The sequence below is a fragment of the Zootoca vivipara genome, chromosome 14 (assembly GCF_963506605.1).
Source record: "Zootoca vivipara chromosome 14, rZooViv1.1, whole genome shotgun sequence".
Lineage (NCBI taxonomy): Eukaryota > Metazoa > Chordata > Lepidosauria > Squamata > Lacertidae > Zootoca > Zootoca vivipara.
In genome coordinates this window covers 20,395,081-20,419,094 of record NC_083289.1, presented here as the reverse complement: position 1 = coordinate 20,419,094, position 24,014 = coordinate 20,395,081, and the positions used below count along the sequence as shown (strand labels likewise).

At 44.9% G+C, this 24,014-nt stretch overlaps 1 protein-coding gene across 1 annotated transcript in view; it reads right to left on the bottom strand.

Annotated features, from left to right (window-relative positions):
* PCSK6 (proprotein convertase subtilisin/kexin type 6) overlaps positions 1–24,014 on the bottom strand; it is a 95,222-nt gene that overhangs the window by 58,277 nt on the left and 12,931 nt on the right. Inside the window, exons 2-5 of the mRNA XM_035130465.2 lie at positions 15,950–16,054; positions 6,996–7,106; positions 5,606–5,749; positions 3,331–3,407 (exon numbers count right to left, since the gene is read on the bottom strand). Coding sequence (XP_034986356.2) covers positions 3,331–3,407; positions 5,606–5,749; positions 6,996–7,106; positions 15,950–16,054 — 437 coding nt within the window. The remainder of the gene's footprint in view (positions 1–3,330; positions 3,408–5,605; positions 5,750–6,995; positions 7,107–15,949; positions 16,055–24,014) is intronic.

Genomic DNA, 24,014 nt, shown 5'->3' with positions numbered 1-24,014 from the left:
ACCTCGGAAGTCGAACGCCTTGCGAGTCGAATGTTTTGGCTCCCAAACGCAACAAACCCAGAAGTGAGTGTTCTGGTTTGCGAATGTTCTTTGGAACCCAAACATCCGTCACGGCTTCTATAGCTTCTGATTGGCTGCAGGAGCTTCCTGCAGCCAATCGGAAGCTGTGCCTTGGTTTCCAAAAGTTTTGGAAGTCGAACGGACTTCTGGAACAGATTCCGTTCGACTCCCAAGGTACGTGGGGAAAAGTTCAGTGTTCCCTACACATGCAGTCTGCTCCCTCTATCCAAGATATAGATATAGATATAGATATAGATATAGATATAGATATAGATATAGATATAGATATATGTGGTGCCATGACCCCAGACCACTTCAAACATTACGTGCTAGCCAATGGTGGTGTCTGAACTGTCTTTATTTCTAAATAAAAAAAATAGGGAAACATTGAAATAGGCAACAGCCCGATTTTCATCTTCAAGCGATTCAGTTCAGAAAAACCTTTATCACTCCATTCTGATGAACGTCAGGTGTTTTCACACATTACACTCAACTCAGATGCAAGCTATCTCTGCACATATATAAGTGTTTGTGTGAAAGAGTATACATTTGTTGATTTGTATCTCTCAAAAATTCTGTACACAGGTACACAAGAGTGTATGCTAGTTGAACGTTACATGTGAATAACAGTATGAGTATACAGCTAAACCATCTTGTGTACACAGTTTGTACACTGTGAACACCTAATATACTGTACAATGTATACACCTAATATACATTAAGGTACACTGACCTTAATGGAATTACAGTGTTTTAGAGTGGGAAAGTTCTTTATCAAAAATAATGATGAAAATACCCCTTCTATTTTCTGTGTTGAAGTGGAGACTCTGTATGGAAACCCTGGCCTCTTGCAAGTTTTCAGAAGTGTGCAGACGTTTTTGGTAACTAATCCCCCGAATTAATGAAGTGCTCAGAGGATTAGTGTCATTAAAGAGAGAAATTCACAGAAGGCCTCCATAATAAATACAAATAAAAATGAATTCTTGGCTTGGATTCTGCCGGTTTGGAAACTGCTTTTGCACTTCAGCCAGCCATCTGTGAATTCCGCCACACAACTTGCCCTTTTAAGAGAATCACAGGCAACTCTCTCCACACCAGGTGGGACACAGCAGGTGGAGGTGGAGCTCTGCACTTGATGTAGCCATCATAGCATCCCAAGTTAAACGTTACACCAAACCATGGTTAATGGTTTAGTCTAAAGGTTAGTTTTGACCATGGTTAATGGTTTAGTCTAAAGCTTAGTTTTGGTTTGACTGAGCAGTTTTGCCCACTTCACCTAAAGCTGGAGTGCAAAGCAATCCAAGTGGCCATAAACCATGGTTTGCCATTACATCTGGAAGCTGAAACCATGGTTTGAGTTCCAAATGATAGTGGAGATTATTATTATTTATTTATTTATATTCATGGTTAACAGTTTTATCCCACCCTTCTTTCCAATAAAAAGCATTAAAGGTGTTAAACACAGGTCAGGTTATCTGGAAAGGGGAGGGGAATGCAGCATTTTTCGGCGCCTTCAGATATGTTGTTATTATTACTACTCCTACTGAGTTCCCTGGGAAGAAGGTTAGACTGTTAGACCACTCTGGGAATTGGAGCTCTGTAATGAGAATGGGAGTCTTCCTAATAATTCTCAGCACCCTTAAACTACAGTGCCCAGGATTCTTCGGGGGAAGCCAGGACTGTTTAAGTGGTATGATACACAAGTTTGTACGGTTACCATAAATTGTATTCCAGGTCTGAATGTACTTGGTTTGTTTTTTTGTATTTTTCTTTTTTAAAAAACTGATAAAATACTTTATTGAAAAAATAAAGTAGTATATTCTGCTACTTTAAATATACAGTACAGGTCGGGTTTGGGTTTAAGCACATGGAACTAGAATCTTATGATTCCACTCTTTATCCTGCCTCTGTTTCCCTCCACTTCCTCTGTTTCACAAGCCCCTCAGGAAAGGGACCAGTACTTTTGTCCTTTGTAATGTACCATGTATTATAGATGGCCCAGTAGCAATAACCATACAGCTGTCAGATCATGTCTGTGCTGGATCACTAACTTTAATGGGGCAAGGTGTGGATAGGGTTGTGACCTCTTTTCTAGTGGGGGTTTCAGAGCCTCATAGGCAGCTGCTGCCAGCACAGAAAGGAAGCAACTGGTCACTGGAGAGCTGTCGCAGGCACCAGAGCCCTGCCTTCAAAGAGGCCACAATCTCCCTGGCACCTTGATGACCCCGCCCCCAGGTGTTTTCCACTATAATTCTCAGTGCCGGATTTACACACACGTTAAGCAAACAACATCTTAGGGTCTCGGAGGATGAGTGGCCTCTAAATATACAGCCGTACCTTGGATCTCAAACGCCTTGGCTCCCGAACAAATCGGCTCCTGAACGATCAAAACCCGGAAGGGAGTGTTCCGGTTTTCAAACGATTTTTCAGATGCCGAACGTTCGGCGCGGCTTCCGATTGGCTGCAGGAGCTTCCTGCAGTCAATCAGAAGCTGTGCTTTGGTTTCCGAACATTTTGGAAGTCGAACGGATTCCGTTCAGCTTCCAAGGTACGACTATATATATTTTAATACTCATTTTCAAGTTTTCATTAATTGGCAAAAAAACAACAACAACAGAAGTGGAAAAAGCAGACTCCAAAAGGACAAAAATATACTCAAAGGCTGCACAATTATTTGCCATATTAGCCCAAATTCCTGCTAGTGCAACATGATCTCCCTCCCCACTCTTGCAGGACCCCATCTGCTCTGGCAGGTAAAAAGAACCCCCAGAACAGCATGCGGCGGGGAAGGAGAGGGGAGATTGTTTCGGCTAGCAAAGCAAAAATGCCTGCACTGATGGAACAATCATGTTAGCTCAATGCTGAATTCCATCCACTGATTTTATAAATCTGTGCAGAAAGGACTATAATCTATATCAAAATGTAATTCGGCAAAGTGTCCATATGCTAAATAAAAAAAATTCCTTCCAGCAGCACCTTAAAGACCAACTAAGTTTTTTTATTTTGGTATGAGCTTTCGTGTGCATGCACACTTCTTCAGATACACTGAAATAGAAGTCACCAGACCCTTATGAATAGTCAGAGGGTGGGGGTGGGGTATTACTCAGAAGGGTGGTGGGAATGGGTGATTGACTGACTGATAACTGTTGACGACTGTCCATATGCTGTCATACAGCACAGGTAGCAGGTGGCGTTTGGTTCAGGTTAAGTGCAGACTGCAACATCCTCCACCCCTTAAAGCATTAAGTCAGTGTTAAAAAGCAGGCCTACTTGTTTTCATTGCTGGCATCATAGCGCGGAGTTGGGTCTTCGTCATCCCCATTGACATCATAGCTTGCACGAGGGTCCTGAAAGAAACAGAGGGAGTTGTTCACATTAGAAAAACTAAGACGTGATCGCCAGGAGCAAGCATTTACCAGGACAAGAGACACTCTGGCAGGATAGAGGTTCTTACAAACAACACAGTTTATAGGATATAAAAGTTGTTAAATTAATAAGAAAGTGATCATATAGCAGGTTTTGTGACCTTTGCTTGAGACCCTGGAGAGTCACTATCAGTTGCAACAGATATTACTAGGCCATATGGGGCAAAAGGTTGCACCTGATGTAAAGGTAGCTTCTTATGAGGTCCCCCATTCTGCCGCTTTTTCTGCCTGCTGAAAGAAGCAAAACTCTAGGACAGGCTTCCTCAACCTCGGCCCTCCAGATGTTTTTGGCCTACAACTCCCATGATCCCTAGCTAGCAGGACCAGCGGTCAGGGATGATGGGAATAGTTGGCTCAAAACATCTGGAGGGCCGAGGTTGGGGATGCCTGTTCTAGGACAAGGGCAGAGTTCCTGTGGCCCTCTAAATGTTGCTGGGCATTCCTATTTTTTACATTTACTCATCTGAGGCTATAAGGAGCCAGTAAGCATCAAGCAAATGTCAATTCCAGAGCGCTGACTTCATCGTGCTCTCATAGATATCCAGCCCAATTCTGAAAGCGGGTAAGCGTGCAAATTCAACAAAATGCTTTTTTTAAAAAAAAAAAAAAACCCAACTCTCTTCAGCGGCTTAGTTCACCTCACAGAATATTTTTTCTCCTTTATGGAAGCCAACAGACAATACAATGCATTTAGAGTATGGGTGGGAGGAAATTGTTTTGAGTTATTCATTTAGGGCTGTGGCATTTTATTTATTAAATTAGTTAATTAGCAGATTTTTTTTATTTTAAAAAATCCTGAAATGAGATTATGCTCTGGAGGGCCCATGCATAACACAGAGGCCTCTGAGCCACTCCCTTATTTTGTGCCTGGAGAGATACCTATCAGATGAGTCTATGGTGTGACTGCATTTGGAATACTGTGTGCAGTCCTAGTTGCCTCATCTCAAACAGGATATTGCAAAGTTGGAAAAGCTTCAGAAAAGAGCAACCAAAATGATCAAGGGGACGGCACATCTTCCCCATAAGGAGAGGCTGGAGCAAGTGGACTTTTTAGTTTAGAGGAAAGGTGAGCCAGAGGTGACACGACAGAAGCTTATAAAATTATGCACAGCATGAAAAAAGTAGAGAAATATGTTTTTCTTCCTCTCTCATAGCACTAGAACTTGTGGACACCCAATGAAGCTGTATGTTGAAAGATTCGGGACAGAGAAAAGGAAGCACTTCTTTGTGCAACGCATAGTTAAGCTATGGAACTTGATCCCCCGGCCAGCGATTTGGAGAGCTTTAAGAGGATCAGACAATTTCATGGAGGATAAAGCCATCAGTGACTACAATGGCTATTCTCTGCTTCTGAATGCCAGTTGCTGGAGGGTGCCTGGGAGACCAACTGGGTTCCTTTCTTAATGCCCTTAAGTCAGTCTTTCTGATAATCTAGATCAGGGGTAGGCAACCTAAGGCCCGGGGGCAGGATGCGACCCAACTACCTTCTCAATCCGGCCCGTGGATGGTCTGGGAATCAGCGTGCTTTTACGTAAGTAGAATGTGTCCTTTTATTTAAAATGAATCTCTGGGTTATTTGTGGGGCATAGGAATTCATTCTCTTTTTTTCTTTCAAAATATAGTACAGCCCACCACATGGTCTAAGGGATGGTGGACTGACCCCCTGCTGAAAAAGGTTGCTGACCCCTGATCTAGATGCTCCTACCCGTCGGCCATGCTGGCTGTGGCTGACGGAGGCTGGAGTCCAATAGCATTTGGAAGGCCACAGGTTCCCATACCCTTGACGTATTCAAATATCATGGTTCTGATAACACCAAGGTTGCAGGTTCGATCCCTGGATGGGACAGCTGCGTATCCCTGCATTGCAGGGGGTTGGAGGACTAGTTCATCCACAGTGTCCCTTCCAACTTTACAATTCTATGATTCTTTGTGGTCCATAGGCAGTCTCCTGTCAATGGAGCACATAACTGAGTCAAAGCCCAAGTTACCAATTTCCACCTGAGGCCACCTTTGCTCAGAAGCACATTCAATGGGACTCACTTCTAAGCACCATTGTATAGGACTGCGGTCTTAAGGGCTAGTGTAAAAGAGGTGATCCAAGGGTCTCCAGCTTTACTTACATAGTTCTGCACAAGATCAGGGTGGTGCTTCTCTATGCCATCGTCGAGAATGGTTACCACGACATCCTTGCCAGTATATCCTCTCTGCCAGGCTGCTAGGACGTTCATTTCTGACCTACAGTCGCTGTTGTTGTCTTCGCAGTGCTGAGGGCGAAGGCAGCAGTCGGTTAGCCGTTTCTTCCTCACACAGGCCAGCAAGCAACACTCTGCACGGCTAAACAAGCAAGTTTAAAAGCTAGGATAGGGGAAGGACTGTAGCTCAGTGGTAGAGCATCTGCTTTGCATGCAGAAAGCTCCCAGGCTCAACCCCTGGCATCTCCAGATAGGGCTGGGAGAGAACAGTGTCTGAAACCCTGGAGAACTGTAGACAGTACTGATCCAGATGGAACAATGGTCTAACTCAGTGTAAGACAGCTTCCTGGGCAGAAAGCCAAATTCAGTGGATTGGTCCTTTTTGCCAAGGCTACCCCTAGAAGCTTGAGGGAGGTTCAAATGTCCCATCCAGCCTTGTGATGTGCTCTGTTCACCAATCAAATTCAGCCTTGTAAACAGCAACTAGCCAAGTCTTCAAAACCAGCAAACTTAAGACTAGCTGCTTAGGTTTTTTAGCTTGTAACCCAACTTGATGCACACAAATTTAAGCATTTTGAAGCATCTAAGATTAGGTTACATATCCTATTATTATTTATAAGAAATACTATGACCAAAATGGGAAATTGACCTGGGTCAACATTTACGTTATGATTATTTTAAATTTGTACTTAAGCCTGTTTGCTATGTCGGTAGTTTTATTTGTTAGTTTTCTCTCTCTTTTCTTTCTTTAATTATTTGATTTTTCTTCTTTGTATTTTTTTTAAAAAAGGCAATCTGTTTAAAGTGTGATATTGTATCAGGCTCAATTTATTGACTGCATTCTGCTCATTTAGAGTATTTTGTATACACTATCTTGATTTTCAATGAATAAAATGTTGTTGTTTTTTAAAGATAAATAACCACTTTTTCTGGAATCAAATAACAATTGAGTGCTAAACATGCTCTGTGTTGGATTAGTTTTCCAGAGGAGGCTTTTACATTGTGCAAAAGCTCAAATGCAACGTGGAAATTAACAGTTAGGGAAACGTGAAGAAATGGAATAAACTGCTGTGTGAATGCAGCACAAACTGGGAAGAGGAGGTATAGAGTTGAAAGGGCCAGATATAGAAGCTCGGGGGCCACATTAGGACACACATTCACGCTCACCATCCTGCCACTCCTGAACAGCAGAGGAAGGAGGTGGAGGGAATGTGTGATTCTGTGATGCCAAAAGACTTTTGCAAGACTCCCCAAATATGCATAATATGAACACACACACACACACACACACACACACACAGTGTGAATGTATAGTTACCATGTACCACATTTCAGGCCAGAGTGGGTCATTGAAGGAAACAAAATGGTGGTCACGCCGAATGCGTCTTTTGACTCTTCGTTTAACTTCCTGTTGTTGCAGCCACCTTACCTAGAAAAAAAATTAAATAGCAGTGTTTCACAGGAATGCTTGGATTTTTTTTAACAACAGCATCCATAAGAAAATATTTGTTTGCTTTGACATCTAAATCCCAGTTCTTGCCATATGGCTCACAAATTGCTTATTAACTATATTTGTACGACCAGCCAACAACACACGCTCACAAAGATTAAGAGAATAAATTGTAACAATTAAAAATACAATAAAGGAAGCATTCAAATTGTTCTTTCTGGCAATTACACAAGAAGGCACAAATCAGAAAAAACGGGATGCCCATATTATGAAAACACATCATATCAAAAGAAGTTCCATTGAAATCAATGGACTCTACATTAGGTCTACTCTCACTAACACTGTGTATCATCCAGGTTGTTGAAAGTAATAATATACATACAAATGTGCACAACCTTAAAACATCAAAAAATTAACCTAACAACCTAATATGCATCTTGTTTTCACCCAACAAGCATTCAATACAAACTAACAACATTTTTTGCAATTGAATTAATCAGTATCTGTTGTTTTGAAACTTGACTTTGTCTAGAATCGATTTATAAGTGTTTTGTGTATAATATGACGATTTTGTAAGCAAAATGTGTAGAGATACGGTAGAATTTTGTTACATTAATCTCCCTATCTTAATACTGTACTGTTTTGTTTTGGGGAATAATTCAACCCAGGCTTTTCTCTATTCTGTTTGATTTAACTATTCTTGTACTCTTATGCTATGAGCAATAAACCTTTGAGAATTTTTTTTCTTTTAATGAACCTAACTAATTAACAAAGCCTAACTTATTCATGCCTACCCACAAGCCCTAACAGTACCAAAAACTGTTTGCTACAATCTGTTCAAAACAACAAAAGAGGTCTGATGGGCCTACTAGAGGTAGAGAATTCTACAAAAGTTTGCCACAGAAAGTGCTCTCTTCCCCTGCTTTGTCTGGAATGAAAACGCCTTTCCATTTTATTGAGGTGCCTATCTTAACCTCATCAGAATGACACTAGACATCAAGGCCATTTATCTAATTAAAAGCAGTTTCAAGCACATGAAGAATTCCTCATCCTGTGCATACTGTATTGTTTTTCTACATAACTGTCTGCCTTTTCCCGGTTTTTGCCATTTTTTAATGGGTTTCTCTTCTTAAACCTAAACAAATCCCAGTACAAAGAAGCTCCAACGTAATTCTTAGAGCAGTGGGTGCCAAAAAAAAAAAACCCTACTTCAAACACACGCCATTGAGGAAAAATGAAAGTTTGTTAAAAGGGCTTCAGTGAGTTTTGATAACAAAAGTCGAGATAAAAATTCTAGAATGCTCCCCTTTGCTCTCGAGTAGCTTTTGATAGAGCAGATGTTCCACAGCTGTAGAGACCCCTCCACAGCACATTAACAAGATAAATTAGATTATAGGCATGCTGTATACCGAAAAGTATGAGGTTTAAAGCAAATGTTTATTCATCGGAACAGATCGGAATTATAATACAACTCCAGTGAATTAATGCAAACTTCCCTGCTCAAGTACATAAGAGAATTAATCCTCCACACCCCCAGCTTCTACAAGGACAGTTTCATCAAGGAAAGGAGCCATGAAAATCTGGGATTAGTCTCCAAGGTAGGAAGGATCCCCGAGGGGATTCAAAGGATCTGAAGTGGATTCTCAGCAAGGGAGAACATTTCCGACACACGGATTAGCCTAACATTTCTGCAATAATAAATAGGAATCCCTGGGTGGGGGAAGGCCGGTTGTGACCTTTTGAAACGCAAGAGCTAAGAAACAACGTGAACCAGACATTTAATGTGCTCAACCGACTCTAGCGTTATTGTTTTAAAGGATTATCGGCACTTTCACCCCTTCAAGCCTCAGAAGCTTAGAAATATTTTATTTAAAAAACCCCTCAAAGGCTTGATGGGGGGGCATTAAAAGCAGGGTTTGGGGGTTCTCTCTTTCTTATGTGGTTTAAGATGATGAGCATAATATAGTTTTTCCATAACACACTTGTCTAGGTCATTTCCTGCCAAGGCTCACAGCTCCTGTCAAGCTGCGGAGCAGGATGGGACTGGGAAAATTGAGGGTTAGCACAAAGCAAAGGCAGCCTGAAGACTGCTAAAAGTCACTCACAGTTGTCTAATTAATCAGGCCTAGCAAACAAGTCTACTCCAGAAATTCGGCAAGGAAAACCACTCAACCTATTTGGACTTACTGCTGTCCCCTTCTTCCTTTTGGCAGAGGTGGTGAACACGTTACGCAAACTTTCTCTCACCCCAACACCCCTTGGGTACCAGCTTCTCAGACAGGGCTTCATGTCCAACAACAAAGCAGAGGCAATGTGACGTAGTGGTTACAGTGACTGACTAGGACTGGGAAGACCCGGATTCAAATCCCCAGTCAGCCATGAAGCCAACTGGGTGACATTGGGCCGGTCACTACCCAATACTACCACTGATAATAGAAATAATTCTATTATTTGTACCCTGCCCATATGACTGGGTTGCCCCAGCCACTCTGGGCGGCTTCCAGAATCATTATAAACACAGAATTACTGAAACGTAATAAATTACAGAAACATAATAAAAGCTTCCCTAAACACGGCTGCCTTCAGATGTCTTCTAAAGGTTGTATAGTTGTTTATCTCCTTGACATCTGATGGGAGGCCATTCCACAGGGCAGGTGCCACTACCAAGAAGGCCCTCCTCTGCCTGGTCCCCTGTAACCTCACTTCTCGGAGCGAGGGAACAGCCAGAAGGCCCTTGGAGTTGGACCTCGGTGTCCAGGGTGAATGTTGTGGGTGGAGAGGCTCATTCAGGTATACAAGGCCAAGGCCATTTAGGGCTTTAAAGGTCAGCACCAACACTTTGAATGAATTGTGCTCAGAAACATACTGGGAGCCAATGTAGGTCTTTCAGGACGGGTTTTATATGGCCCTGGCGGCTGCTCCCAGTCACCAATCTGGCAGCCGCATTCTGGATTATAACCCCATAACCTAAGAAGAATCGCACAAGGTTGTTGAGAAGATAAACATGAGGGCGAGGAGGAAAACTGTGTATGCCACTCTGAGCTCCTTGGAGAAGAGGCAAGGTAAAAATGTAATAAACACAAGCAGAACGAGAGATGGTCGCTTTGAATTTTGTTGTGCGTAAGGAAGACGGAGCAGGCCCGCACTGAGTGACAGTTACTGTCAGCAGCGACAACCTCATATCTCCTCCTCAAAATGTCCCCCCAAAAAGACAAGCCTTGGCCAGTCGCCTGAAGCTAAAGAAAGGTGAGGCGAGATGCACCTCCGAAGGGAGAGAGTTCCAGGGGGGGCTGGTACCCATTGGGGCCAGTCACCCGTGAGGCAGGCTAAAGCAGCTGCCTTGGGTGGCAGAATCCCATGGCAGGCCTCCTTCTCTCAAGGGTGATGGAGGAGAGGACGTGAATCTGCAGAAGCGGGTAGCAGACTGTACAGACTTTTGCCCCCTGCAACAAAATGTGTAGATCCGGCACTGCCTCCAGATGCATCCGTAGCGACGCCCACTGGGAAGAGAACGAAATCTTGCATGGCTAATTGCATTTTGCTAATTGGCATGCTGGTTTATTGGTCTACTTCCAACCCTGCCTAAATGTTGCAACACGCAGGCCGAGACACGTATAAACCAGGAAAGTGATTCAATTCACTTGAGGGAAAACAACGAAAATGCCAAGCCAATCCAACCCAGAACCTTGACTAAAACTTCAGCCTAGTCATTAAAACAAGATGCCCTCATCATGATGTAATGCTAATGAAGGGTATCCCTTTGGGATGTCTTTATTTGTTATGATTTTCCAATACGGAAGATGCATCAGACTAGCATGTAGAATGATCATCCGATTCGGTGCTTTTAGGAGTTTGCAGTTCACTGCATGTAAATGGCATGGGAAAGCTGGCTGTTTGGGCATTATTTTCTTCCCACAATTCTCTGGGGGGTGGGGGGGAGGAAAAGGACACCAGTTCCACCCCCACTCGCCTCACTAGGGATGCTGCAAAATTCCAATGGAAACAGGAGTAGAAATTGCCATTGTCCGCTTATTTGCCCCCATGTCTAAAACGAAAATTAATCCAGCAAATATGATCAGTTGTTGTCCCTTTCAATCCATAAACTATCTGTTCACGTTGTTTTCTTTGCATTGGCATGGATAGGGTAACATAATGATGTAATCTTGCCACGGCCAACAGAGGGACAAATAATGTAGCTTTTGGCAGAAGACTAAATGCAGTGGAACGAAAACAGCACTGAATCCAAAGACCACAAGGCGGGATGGAAAAACAATGCCTTATTACATCCTACTCTTCTTTTGGCTGATAATAAATTATTTTATTATTTGTACCCCGCCCATCTGACTGGATTGCCCTAGCTGCTATGGGCGGCTTCCCATTGCCACTCACCACCTGAGATCATTACTAGAAAGAGCAGTACAGTGGTACCTCGGTTTTAAGTACTTAATTGGTTCCGGAAGTCCGTACTTAACCTGAAGCGAACTTTCCCACTGCAAGTAATGGAAAGTGGATTAATCTGTTCCAGACAAGTCCACGGAATACTTAAACTGAAAGTAGTCAAACCGAAGCGTACTTAAACCGAGGTATGACTGTAATAGAAATCTCTTCCAGAAATGCTTCCATCAGCAAGCAAAGCTGACCTGCTGCATCATCTGGGGCCAGTGGTCATCTGGTCTCTCGTCATCTGGGTGGCCATTCCAGCCGGTCACTACAGTATAAGATCAGTTATAGCGGCAGGAAACCTTTCCTGGCCTACAGGCCAGCTTCTTATCTCTTCACCCTTGGAGGCTCACAATTTACAGGTGGGTGAGGGCAGAGCCAGACTAAGCACGATTTTCTAGCACAAGTGTGAGTGGAGGGTTCAATCCTGCTGGCTGCAGGGAATGTGCTGGTGAAGCTGATGTTACCCAACAGTGGACAGGTGGGCATGATTTGTGGAAAATAGCTGCATGGGCCAATTTGGGCCCAAGATTGACCTACGGTGTACAGGTCCCCGTCCCCCCTCCCCGCTCTAATAACTGATACCAGTATTTCCTTGCTTTCTTCTTCCCTCCTAGTTCCCTCTTCCTTTTTCATCACTTCTGTCAGAAATCTGGAGGTTTTTGGTGCTTGTTAGCATTACGATCAGCTGCCCTGACAGATATCCGCAACTGTGTTTGCTTTCTGTGTCTATATGCAGTATTGTGACAGCTTGGCCCTACAATAAAACTTGTGAGATATAGATGCCGTGCCCCACCCTCAGAACTTTAGTCAACTGAACTGGAAAAAAGAAGAAGTCAATAGCACTAGACACTTTTCCTAATATTTTAAATCTAAAAAGTTCCACACGTTTCTGAGAACATTTTCTCCTCCCTTCATCAAGGAAGTCTAGGTAAATTGAAAGAGACAAACTGCAAAGCTTGTGGGAAAAGCCACTTGATCTACCAAGTTTCATTGGCAAAAGATCGCCCAGTTCAGGGACCCTCTGAAATAGGATGCAGATTTCTATAAAAACAAAAATAATCTTGAGAGGTTTTCAGCTTTAAAAGCACCAAGTCACTTAGTTGACTGGGAGCTTTAAACTTTTAAAAACAACGCGCACACACACACACCCCTCCCCAAATCCTTAAGTTATGCAGTTCCATCTTTTCCAGTTAAATTCAAGGCAGCACGACTTGTTTAAAGGCTTGCTTTAGCACCAGTATTAGCATATTCATGCATACACATTAGGTACACCAGTGAAAGTAGCAAAACACTTCCCAAGTGATCTTCTAAGGGAGAAAAGCAAGGCATGGAATACAGGTATGAATCCAGCCTAGCTCCAAGCACCCAAAATACAGCTGTACTCTATTTTTCAAACTGTTAGGCTGCATACATACCATTCATCTGAAGTGCACCCCCCAATCCCAAAAAGAAATCCTGGAAACCATAGTTTACCTCTCACAGAGCTACAATTCCCAGCACCCTTAAGAAATCACATTTCCCCATTATTCTTTTTTTGGGGGGGGTGTCTTTAAATGTCTGGTGTGCACACTGTATTGATCGATACAACTCGGTAAATAGGCCGAATTTCTTTTGAAAACCATTTGGTTTGCATCAATTTAAAATGCCTGCTTTTCCATTGCAGATATGGATTCATACCCTTCCCTCGCCCTAGCTTCCCTAGGGCTCCAAAACTTAATTAGAACACCAAAAAACAACAACAACAGCCATCAGTTTTTCTCGCAATTGGTGGGATGTTCAGCACTTGCGGTTTGTTTATTCTAGTTCTTTCTTCCACCCATCCCCCAAAATCCCACGCCATCATCAACTATTATTGATGCAATGTGGGTGCACATTCAAGAATTATCTACATCAGCTTGTTAGACAGTGAGCAAATAAGTTCAAATATTTGAATGAGAAGGCACATGGGTTAATTTGTTTGCTGTATGTGCACACGTGCTACGTTTGGCAATACGGAATTGGTCGGAGAGCACCATTCTCTGCTGTATTGTAGACCAGCAGCCTTCATAATCAGCATTCCAAAGAATCAAAAAATCAAATGCAGTTTCGAAAGGTTCAGTTGGTTAAAAATGAGGCCCAGCCAGCACACTGGAACAAAATGCATTCTATATGACGCTGTTTCAGGGTAGGCCCACTGTCTGTACACAAGTTTCATGCCCACAATTTTATTCATCCACTAAAATGGTTCTGGCCCAGAGGAAAGCTTTCCTTCTGCCAACTAAAAGGGCTTCTGCGGAGAGGAATGTCACCCCAAGGCAACTTACAGTACTGTACTGCAAATTGAAGTAAATACAAATAAATAAAGTAAAGTAAAACCCACATAAAGTTGTCCTGCAAAACCTAGGGGCCCACCGTTATCCCAAATCTTATATTCTAGCAAAACATCCGCCATTATGATGGGTTAACCTTTCGTTTGACTTTCATTTGCACAGACTTCTGGAGAGTATAGTTTGCAGGCAGGCATATTGCAGGGATAGCCAAAGCGGTGCCCTTCAGAAGATATTGGACTACAACTCTCATCATTCCTGACCCCTGGCCATGTGAGGTGGGGCTTATGGGAGTTGGGCTCCAACACTACTGGAGGGCACCATGTTGGCTATCATTGGTGTAGCCCATCAAGGTTGACCCAATGATGCTCCTTCCAAGGTGGCATTTGCCTAAGGCAGCGTTTCTCAACTGGCTGGTGTGCCGCGACGAGAAGGGCAATTTGCACTGTCACGTCGCTGACCCGCCGGAAAGGAAGCCGGCCGGGTCACGACGCGAGGCGAGCGCCCGCGTCGTGACCCGGCCGGCTTCCTTTCCGGCGGGTCAGTGTTGGTTATTGGCGGCCGCCAGGCATGTGACAATGCAAATCGCCCTCCTGGGGAGGAGGAGGCAGGCAAGGAAGGCTGCGCAGGGCTTCCCTTCGCCGGGCCAGAGCGGCGGCGGCTGCCTGGGGCGGCTGGGAGGGAGGCGGCGGCAGCTGCGTGCCCGTGTCTGCCCGCCTGGGGTCTGTCCCCGCTCGCTCCGCAGGCTCTGCGCCTGGTGGGTCCGCCTGGCTACTATGCAGTTCTTCAGCGGCATGCTTTACCGGTACGTCTCCCCTCCAAATTAAACTTAATATAGGGCGGCACAGAGTTGGTGTGCTGCGGGGTTTTTTTTCATAGAAAAGTGTGCCGTGGCCCAAAAAAGGTTGAGAAACACTGGCCTAAGGGGCTTCTTAGGCAATATATTTGGGGATATATGCCATCATCATTTCATGCTGCCTACCTTTAACTCTAGGGATGCGGGTGGCCCTGTGGTCTAAACCACAGAGCCTAGTGCTTGCCGATCAGAAGGTCGGCGGTTCGAATCCCCGCGACAGGGTGAGCTCCCGTTGCTCAGTCCCAGCTCCTGCCCACCTAGCAGTTCAAAAGCATGTCAAAGTGCAAGTAGATAAATAGGTACCGCTCCGGCGGGAAGGTAAATGGTGTTTCCGTGTGCTGCTCTGGTTTGCCAGAAGTGGCTTAGTCATGCTGGCCACATGACCCGGAAGCTGTATGCCAGTAAAGCGAGATGAGCGCCGCAACCCCAGTCATCCGCAACTGGACCTTTACCTTTACCTTTAACTCTGGGATTATGGTAATCATATATTTAATCTTGCTGGTTTTAAGGACACATACCCACACACCCAAAAGCTAGTTAAATAAAAATGGTGATTTCCCTCCAAGCGTACTTTGGGCTTTCACCGAGTTCCCTTTGCCTTTTGCAGCGTCACCTTGCTCTGGAACTTGGGCTAATGCAAGACAAGCTTGCAAAGTAGACCTGACACCAGTAGCTTCCTACTGTACCTGTCAGGGGGACTCCATACAGGGAGCCTCCCCCCCATCATCCTGACCAGCACTTCACCCAGCGGCAGCGCTAGCAGCGGGTCAGGGGGGAGCGGAATGGAGGAGGGAAGGCTCAGCGAGGCATCAGAGCCCTGGCAACGCTCTGGGGAACAGACGGTGAAGGAAGGGCTTAGCGAGGCATCAGAGCCCCTGCACCACTCTGACCAACAAGTGGAGGAGGGATGGCTCAGGGAGACATTGGAGCCCAGGCACTGCCCCAGCCAGCCAGGGGAAGAAGGGGCACCGCTCCTTCCGGCGCCCAAATTGAGGTGCGCACCCAAACACAGGGTGAAGGGGCGGCATTTTGGGGTGCCCAGGTTATTATGCTGGCCCCGAAACCAACGGGCGCCATTGCCGGTTCTGAGAGTGACTAGGAGGTCATGTTTCCTGCTATCTCTGCACTGTAAATAGTATGCACAATAAAACCTTTAAAGACACAACGGACTGGAGCGTCTTTACTCGGGAGTAGCCGCAACAACTCCCTGACAGTACCTTTGGATCCATTCTGAGGAAGTTGTGTGGGCCTCTGCTGCTGAACGTTGACCTTTTAATCGTCTTGCTGTGGTGAAAGTGGTAATAGTCTTCCAGGCTGCCAATCTGCAATGAGCAATATACAGAAAAAGTGTCAGGACAGGAGGCAACGAGGACCGTAAGGAATAGCTGCATGTTCTTTCACAGCACACTAGAACCAGGAAAGAATGCAATTCAGTTCAGGCAGGAAAAGTTTCAACGAGCAACCGGAGAGGCTCGTTTCACACAGCTAAACCTCTTGCGCATTTGGCCGCCAGGAGGCATTCAAACAGCCTCTGCAGAGGTCAGACCAAGTGTCCAGCTCTTCTCCCACCAGTGGCCAACTAGATACCACTAGGAAGATCACAAGCAGAAGAAGATGAAGACAGCCCTTGCCAGCAGCTTACCCTCCATAAAAGGGAATTCAGAGTTCAAGTGGGACCTACAAAACATTGCAGGATGGAAAGCTCCTGTTCAGGGCATCAACTTTCCAAGCTCTGCTCCAGGAGACTCCATTCCGTTCCCGCTCCAACTCCATCTACCTCTCCCACCAATAGTCCATCAGCATTCCAATGCCACTTGTTAAGAGCAACCCTTATTGGCTGCTTTTGCATTTCCACATCTTTCAGTTTTCACCTCTGAATTCTGCAAACCAATATCTCCCCCTCTTCTATGTGGATGGCGTCATTTTGGCTACATAAGGATTAGGTAATTTTAACTAGCCACATTTTAGTGTTGCATGCGCACCTCAAACTGTGGTTAACATTAGCTACAGTTTATTGAAACAAGCCAGCTTCACAACTACAGCAAACTTTTTCCCCAAGCAGAACAAAATTAACATTAACCAGAGTTTGTCAGGTGTAATTAATCAAACATCACACCCCTCCCTGCAGTCATGCCAAGGATGAAGGAGGCAGAGTAGGCATGGTTTATCATCCTATCAAAATGTGGGCAGTATCAAAAACGGGAGCAAAGGAATCTGGCAGAGCACTGGTTCACTAAGGGCTCCTCCACACTTCCACTTGTCCTGCTACTTTCACCGGGTGTGGGGGGGCGGACCCACATTTTAGTGCTGAATCGGAACAGATGGCAATTGGGTTTTCCGTGGATCACCATTTGTTCTGATTTAGCACTGAATCTTGGGTTTTTTTGGGGGGGGCGGGGAATGGCATGGCATGGCAAAGGCAGAACCACTCAGATCCATGCCTAGAAAGCATGGGGAACCTGCTCAGAAAACAGCTCAGACTTATGCTTTCTAGGCTTGGGACAAAAGCAGAAATGTGCACAAGCTCTAAATCAGACCATTGTTTCATCTAGCTTGCTTTTGTTGGCACCGACTGGCATCTCTCTCCAAGGTTTCAGACTAAGGTATTGGAGAAGCTAGAGGGCTTCCGTATACAACCTGGGGCATTCTGTATGCAAAGCACTGAGCTACACCTCTTCCAGAGCAGAATCTCAGTTGCATGACCCATCTGTCTCCTCTTCTGGTTAAAGGCATATGTGAATGGATGAGCTTGGGGTCTCTTATCTCCTGCTCACCATATGGGCCAAAGATAAAATGTGAAAACTGCACTTCCGAAATGCATACGGCCTGTCGGCCCTCCCCTCCACCCGCCCCACCACTTAATAGCAACAGAATATGCCTGATCCAAAACAGCCTCCAGAGTTCTTGGAACCAAAATCCTCAGGAAACCATCTGCCCTTCACAGGTGCAAACACATCACGCAGGCAAAGAGCCGTGCGGCTGTGCCATGGCAGCAGCGCCTGCTGCACTTATTCTGACAAAATGCACAATGAAGTGCAGCGTCTCGTGATGCTGCCAAGACAGTGCTCAGGGTCTCCAGATACAGGCAGCTGCAAAAGTGACGGTTGCGATTTCCCTCCAATTGTCTCCTGGCGGGGAAACTTTGGCCCTCCAGATGCTGTTACCCTGGCTAGCATGGCCAATGGTTAGCAGTGATGGGATTCGTAGTCCAGCAACATCTGGAGCCCAAGGTTCCCCTGCCTTGTGTGGCGGAATAGTGCCTGATGATGATTCCGGTTCATCATGGGTTAACCTATCACTCCCATGATAGGCAGGTGTTCCCTGGGAGGCGGAGCTAAATGGAGGGGGAACAACCCATTGGAAGGCAGTTGGGGAGGGGAGGGTTAGAGAGGGAGCAGGAGATTAGGTTTGGGTGGATGGGAAGAAAGGGTATAACCGTTATTATCAAGATGCAGGAGATGTATTAACAAGTCTATATTATATGAAAAGAAGATATGCACTTTTAAGAACCAGAGAAATCAATGTTTTCAAGTTAAATAATAAAGTTAAATGTGCCTAAAAGTTCGTGGACTCGGGCAGTGTCTCAGTACCTTCAGAGGTGTGACTAAGAGGCGAGAACAAAGCTTTCCTGTGGAAGAGGAAACTGTTTGCTTTTTCTCCTGTCATACGAAGGGCTGGTTAGTGAAGCCGAAGGAGCCACATAGTTGCCTAAGGGAGAGGCAAATTGTAGCAGTAGGGATCCATGGGAGGGAGACCCCACTGGTGGCAATAGGTTTCGAACGCAGAGCCCTAAGGTACCCTGGAGACAAGTCCAATTTGGACACTGGAGGTTTGCTCCCCTTTGTATAGAAGCACAGGGAGAGCCTCTGTTGTTAAAGGATTGAGGGGTGGGAAACGGGGAATCCCTCAAACCTTGGTTTAAGAGAATTAGTCTGCAATCCTATTCCAATCAGCTGGGAGCAAACCCGACTGAATTCAATAGGACCTACTTCTGAGTAGCCACAGTTAGGATTGCGCTGCAAATCACAAATTTAACTCAATGGGGAGAAAACCACTGGCACATGTCAGAATCAAGCCCCAAAAGCCTCTTCCTTAAAAAATAAAAATCAAGTTTTTATGAGCCATCTTTCCTAGAGCTATCACTTGCTTAAAGCCGTATTTGATGAATCCACTAAAGCGCCTATGATTAATTCTGCTTAAATCTGCATTGGAAGAAATAAACCAATACTGTAGTGCAGAAGAAGAGGAAAATACTTATTTTTATATACTTATTTTTAGATATGCATGCATGTTGCAACAGGCTCCATTTCAGAAGACTGGCACCAACATTACAGTCTTTTCAGCGCCAAGGTAAGGCTTCCTTGTTTGCTCAGGCATGTTAAATCTTCATTTATATTGGCTTGGTTTATACATCACGCAAAACCAAACAGCGGCTTTGTGGGATATGCAGAAGTATGCAGGCTCCCCAAGAGGAGCAAAGGTTACAGCTTATGGTTAGTGAGGAAAGGGGTAGCCGCAAGCCCTGGTTCAGAAAACAAGCTAAACCGTGGTTAGGCAAACTAAGGCCCGGGGGCCGGATACAGCCCAATCGCCTTCTCAATCTGGCCCGCGGACGGTCCGGCAATCAGCGTGTTTACCCCCACAAGGTCTGAGGGACAGTGGACCGGCCCCCTGCTGAAAAAGATTGCTGACCCCTGTGCTAAACTAAACCTTGGCTTAGCTCAGCACAGTAGCCTGTACACTCACTAAGTCAAGAATGGGAACCTCAGGCCTGGAGTGGGGGACATGACCCTCCAGGACTCTCTATGAACCCCTTGGGGCTCTCCCCAAGGTACACCCACTATGTGCCCTATTTCACATCCTCCTTGTGTTTTTTTGCCTGGCTGGAATGTGCCCCAGAAATGTTTGGGAACCACGGACCTAGATGTTGCAGTATTAGGCAACTAATGAATTAGAAATTATAAATAATGAGATTTAAAATAAAATAAATAACCTTCAATGCATAATGTATATTTTACTGCATGAATTGCTTCTCCAAGAACAATGCTATTTTGACTGATGTTTTTTGTGATCGTATAAATTTCTTTATAAGGTCCACAGTGGTTGAAATGCATGTGTGTCCTGCCTGTGTTGGATATTTGTGCTTTTTTCTGTTAATGACAGAGGCATATTTTTTGTCTATAAAAAAATAGGAAAGAGTCATATAGTTGGATGGGATCTTGGAGGTCATCTCCTCCAGACTCCCACAGCATTCCTGACATGTGGCCATCTAGGTAAAATGCACACTGTACATTAAAAACACATGGCTTTCTCCCAAAGAATCCTGGGAACTATAGTTTGCTCCTCGCAGAACAATTCCCAGCACTCCTAACAAACTACAGCTCCCAATATTCTTTGGGGGAACGAATGGTGTTTTGAACGTATGATGTGGATACTTAAATACTTACAGTAAAAGAGAAACTATAACTTTCTGAAGCAGCCTATTCTTCCATTAGTATATCCAGTGCTTTTTTTCTTGGGGGACACAGGGGTACGCATACCTCTAAACTTTTTGTGAATCTTTGTACTTTTGTATTGTAGTTTGTATTTACTTTCCCCGATTTGAACTATAAAATGGTGCTTTTCTTGAGTCCAAATGAGAGTACCCCTAAACTTTTTTTTAGAAAAGAAAAAAAGCACTGAGTATATCCAATTGCTCTACTATAACGTTGCAGTTCTAATCTTTTCACAACTCCAAAAAGGGAAATGAGGCAAATCAGACTGACAGCTGTTCTATTTTCATAAGAGACATTGTTTGCACCAGAATTATCCATCTCTTGGTTTGTTTTATTATTATTATTTTGCTACAGAGCAGCCAGAAGGCTCCTGGCCCATGTAAAGTATGGTGTTCCTCCTTTAAGAAACCACATAAATATCAGAGACACCGGCCCAGATAGAAGACAATTCATATGTGCCAAGAACCATCACTATATAGTTTCAGAAGCAAGTTTTGCTCTTGCTTAGACTTGGCTTCTCCTCTCTGGAAAGTGGAGATTATAAATAAGAAACATCTATATTTAGCCTGGAGGATAGGAAGCAATAAAAAACAAATAAAAAAAGTTTTAGGAAAAATGAAGTGTACCAGTAACTTCAGACACATCTATGAAGTTGCCATACACCACATCAATCTTATAATCCATCCACCTAAATCTTAACAATTCCAACCAGCAGTAAGTTTCCAAAGTCCCAGGCAGATTACGGTATGTTCAGCAGCACTTCCACCCATCCAAGAGATGAACAATGGTTACGAAGGCTGTGCTCCAAATGACTTGCTGAAGAACGCATGAAGTCTTTTTCAGTGGCACCTTTTTGGAGGGCATATCATTGTGCACTGACTTAAGCCCATTTGTACGGCACACACTTCTGCTGCAGGTTAAAACCAGGCCACTTCTGCTGATCTAAACACCTGTTGGGAAGGAGATGGTCTTCCAGGTATTTGGTGCCTGGGTCCGGAAGAAGAAGAGGAGTGGGTGGTGCGCAGGCACAAGGTGAACCAAAATGGGACATCTGGGAATAGAATCAGAAGCCGGGGTGGCTTCTGTAAATCCAGGATGTCCTGCTTAAAACGGGACAGTTGGGTGGTATACTGTTGTGCTCAGGTCCTGCTTGTGTTCTTCCTATAGGCATCTCATCGGCCACTGTGAGTACAGAATGCTGGACTAGATAGGCCACTGGCCTGATCTACAACATCTAAGAGAGAATACCAGGGTCTGCAGGAGGTGATCTAACTGAAGAACATTCACACAAGGAGCAACTGATTGAGTGGTTTTTAAGTAAATAGCAGGTGCACATGCATATACAGAGAAAGAGAGAAAAAGAGAGAACATTGGACTGAGCCTTTGGTGTGTGCAGGAGAGCTTAACCTTTTGCCCTTGTTACGATGGCTGCGGCAAGAATCAGGTACTAAATGATAAGGAAAGTCCTCTCCCCAAGACCCTGGAAAGCTGCTGCCAGTCAGAGAAGACACAATTGAGCTTAATCAACAAGTAACATGACCTAGTTTAAGTCCACTTCCAATGCTCTTTCCTACACCTACCGTACTGGGAAACCCCAGCCATTATGGCAGAACTTGCAATTCTAAAGCCTCTCTCCAACTTGCCAGTTTTGTACGTCACACCTGGGTTTCCAGTAGCCTTCGCCCTTCCCAACATGTCTCTGCAGGTTTCACAGCACCACTTCTACCGGTATTGCAAAGATGTTTTGGTGGACTGCCATTTCAGGCACGTGCAGCAGCTGTGAGTGGCATAACTTGTTTCTGCCTTGCACCAACATAGCACCGTGTTTTGTGAAGCTATGATAAATCTGTGCATTTCTGTTAGCAAGATTTTGCCAGGTCGTTTTGTTTGATCCTGTTTTGCTATCGTCAGTTACATGCTTTTATCACCCTCTTTCGATTATCCTATAGATCAGAGGTGGCTAACCTCTTCGGCCCAATAATTGTGCTGAATCCTCTAATGGCTGCATGCTATACAAACCACAAGCTTGCCACACATAGAGCACATGGGCACACAGAGACTACCTTACCCTATCATCCCCACTCAGATCTAGAGCTCTAGCATGGATGGGGCAGTGGAACTTATGGAAAGCCTTTCAAGGTCCACCCCACCCTTTCAAACTTCTCAGGAATAGAAAAAAATAACCCCAAGCCCCGGAAGCAGATCAGAGGGACAAAAAAACTTTTTAAGGGATCTCTTCCCAGCCCAGCACTGCCATCACCTCACCTTTTACCAGTGGCAAAATTGGCACTGCAAGGGGGACCTCTAACCCTCTTTTCACAACCTTTGCAAATGGATTAAAACAGCCCAGAAACAAGGTGCTCTGATTTGGTCTGATGTTTCCACAGCCATCCCTGGAAACATCACAGTGGACTGAAGTGCTCCTCCCTGCTTTTGGAGCTCTCCAATGGTGGGAGTGCTCTGGAAACAAGCAGCACCTTGCTCTGCTGTTTCCAGGTACAGCTTGGGAGTTGCAAATGAGAGCAACTCCAGGGCTCACCCAGCGGAATGCTGGCAAATTCAGAAGACCAGGGTCCTTTCGCGATAATCACATCCACACCCTGGGGTGGCCCATCTAAAACGGCTCAGTGCTGCAGCTTCCGGGTTCCAATAGCGCCCCCTCCGCTGTGGGAGAAGTAGCAGCTGCTTCCAGGTTCCGGCAAGATTTTACCAGAGCACAGAAATAGATGCTGCAGCCCCTTCTTGATTCTCCAGCAGCAGCGTGGAGTCCAGAGGCGCTGGTAGCAACAGCAGAAAGTGAAGCGGCAACGAGAACTCGCAGAGTCCTGCAAGATCTTGGGCAGAGTTCTGCGAGATTTCGTGGGGTCTTGCTGGAAGGCACCACCTCTTCGCCTCACTGTGGCGGCAGCAGTGGGAGTGAGCCTGGTTTCTGCCGCCCCACTGGGATTCCATCAAGATCTCACAATCTTGCCCATATCCCTTCAATATGCTTACAATTACAGTGGTATCTCGGGTTACAAACGCTTAGGGTTACAAACTCCGCTAACCCGGAAGTATCCGGGTTACGAACTTTGCCCCAGGATGAGAACGGAAATTGCACGGCGGCAGCACGAGGCCCCATTAGTGAAAGCGTGCCTCAGGTTAAGAACGGTTTCGGGTTAAGAACGGACCTCCAGAACAATTAAGTTCATAACCCGAGGCACCACTGTATAAAATTATTATTATTATTGATGAACTGATCCACATGTTGTCTTTCAGCTAGATCTACCGTTTTCTATGCACATACGTGGGCAAATGATATGGAATGCCCCCTTACCTTCTTTTGGAGTGACTTAAGCTGTGTTTTCCACTGTACATAACAGAACTTGCACACCATTTTCTTGAAACTGAAGCCTCTGTGTTTTCAGTGTTCCAAAATGCTTAGCTTTGGAACTTGGGGTGGCTAAAAAGGTCCCCTTTCACACTGATGGGATGGCTCTAGGAGACACAGACCCTGCTGCAGAAATAGTGACAGGTCTTTGATGCCCCCCCTCACAACCTTTGACCATTACACAATTGGGCTCGTCATCCCAATACATATACAGTAGTGCCTCAATAGAAGAATTTAATTCGTTCCACGGGTCTTTTCTTATAACGAAAAATGCGTCTAGCGAATCCCATAGGAATGCATTGACTTTTTTTGAATTTTTTTTGCCCATAGGAACACATTAAATGAATTTCAATGCATTCCTATGGGAAACCGCGATTCGCTAGACGAATTTTTCATAAAATGAATTCGTCTAGCGAG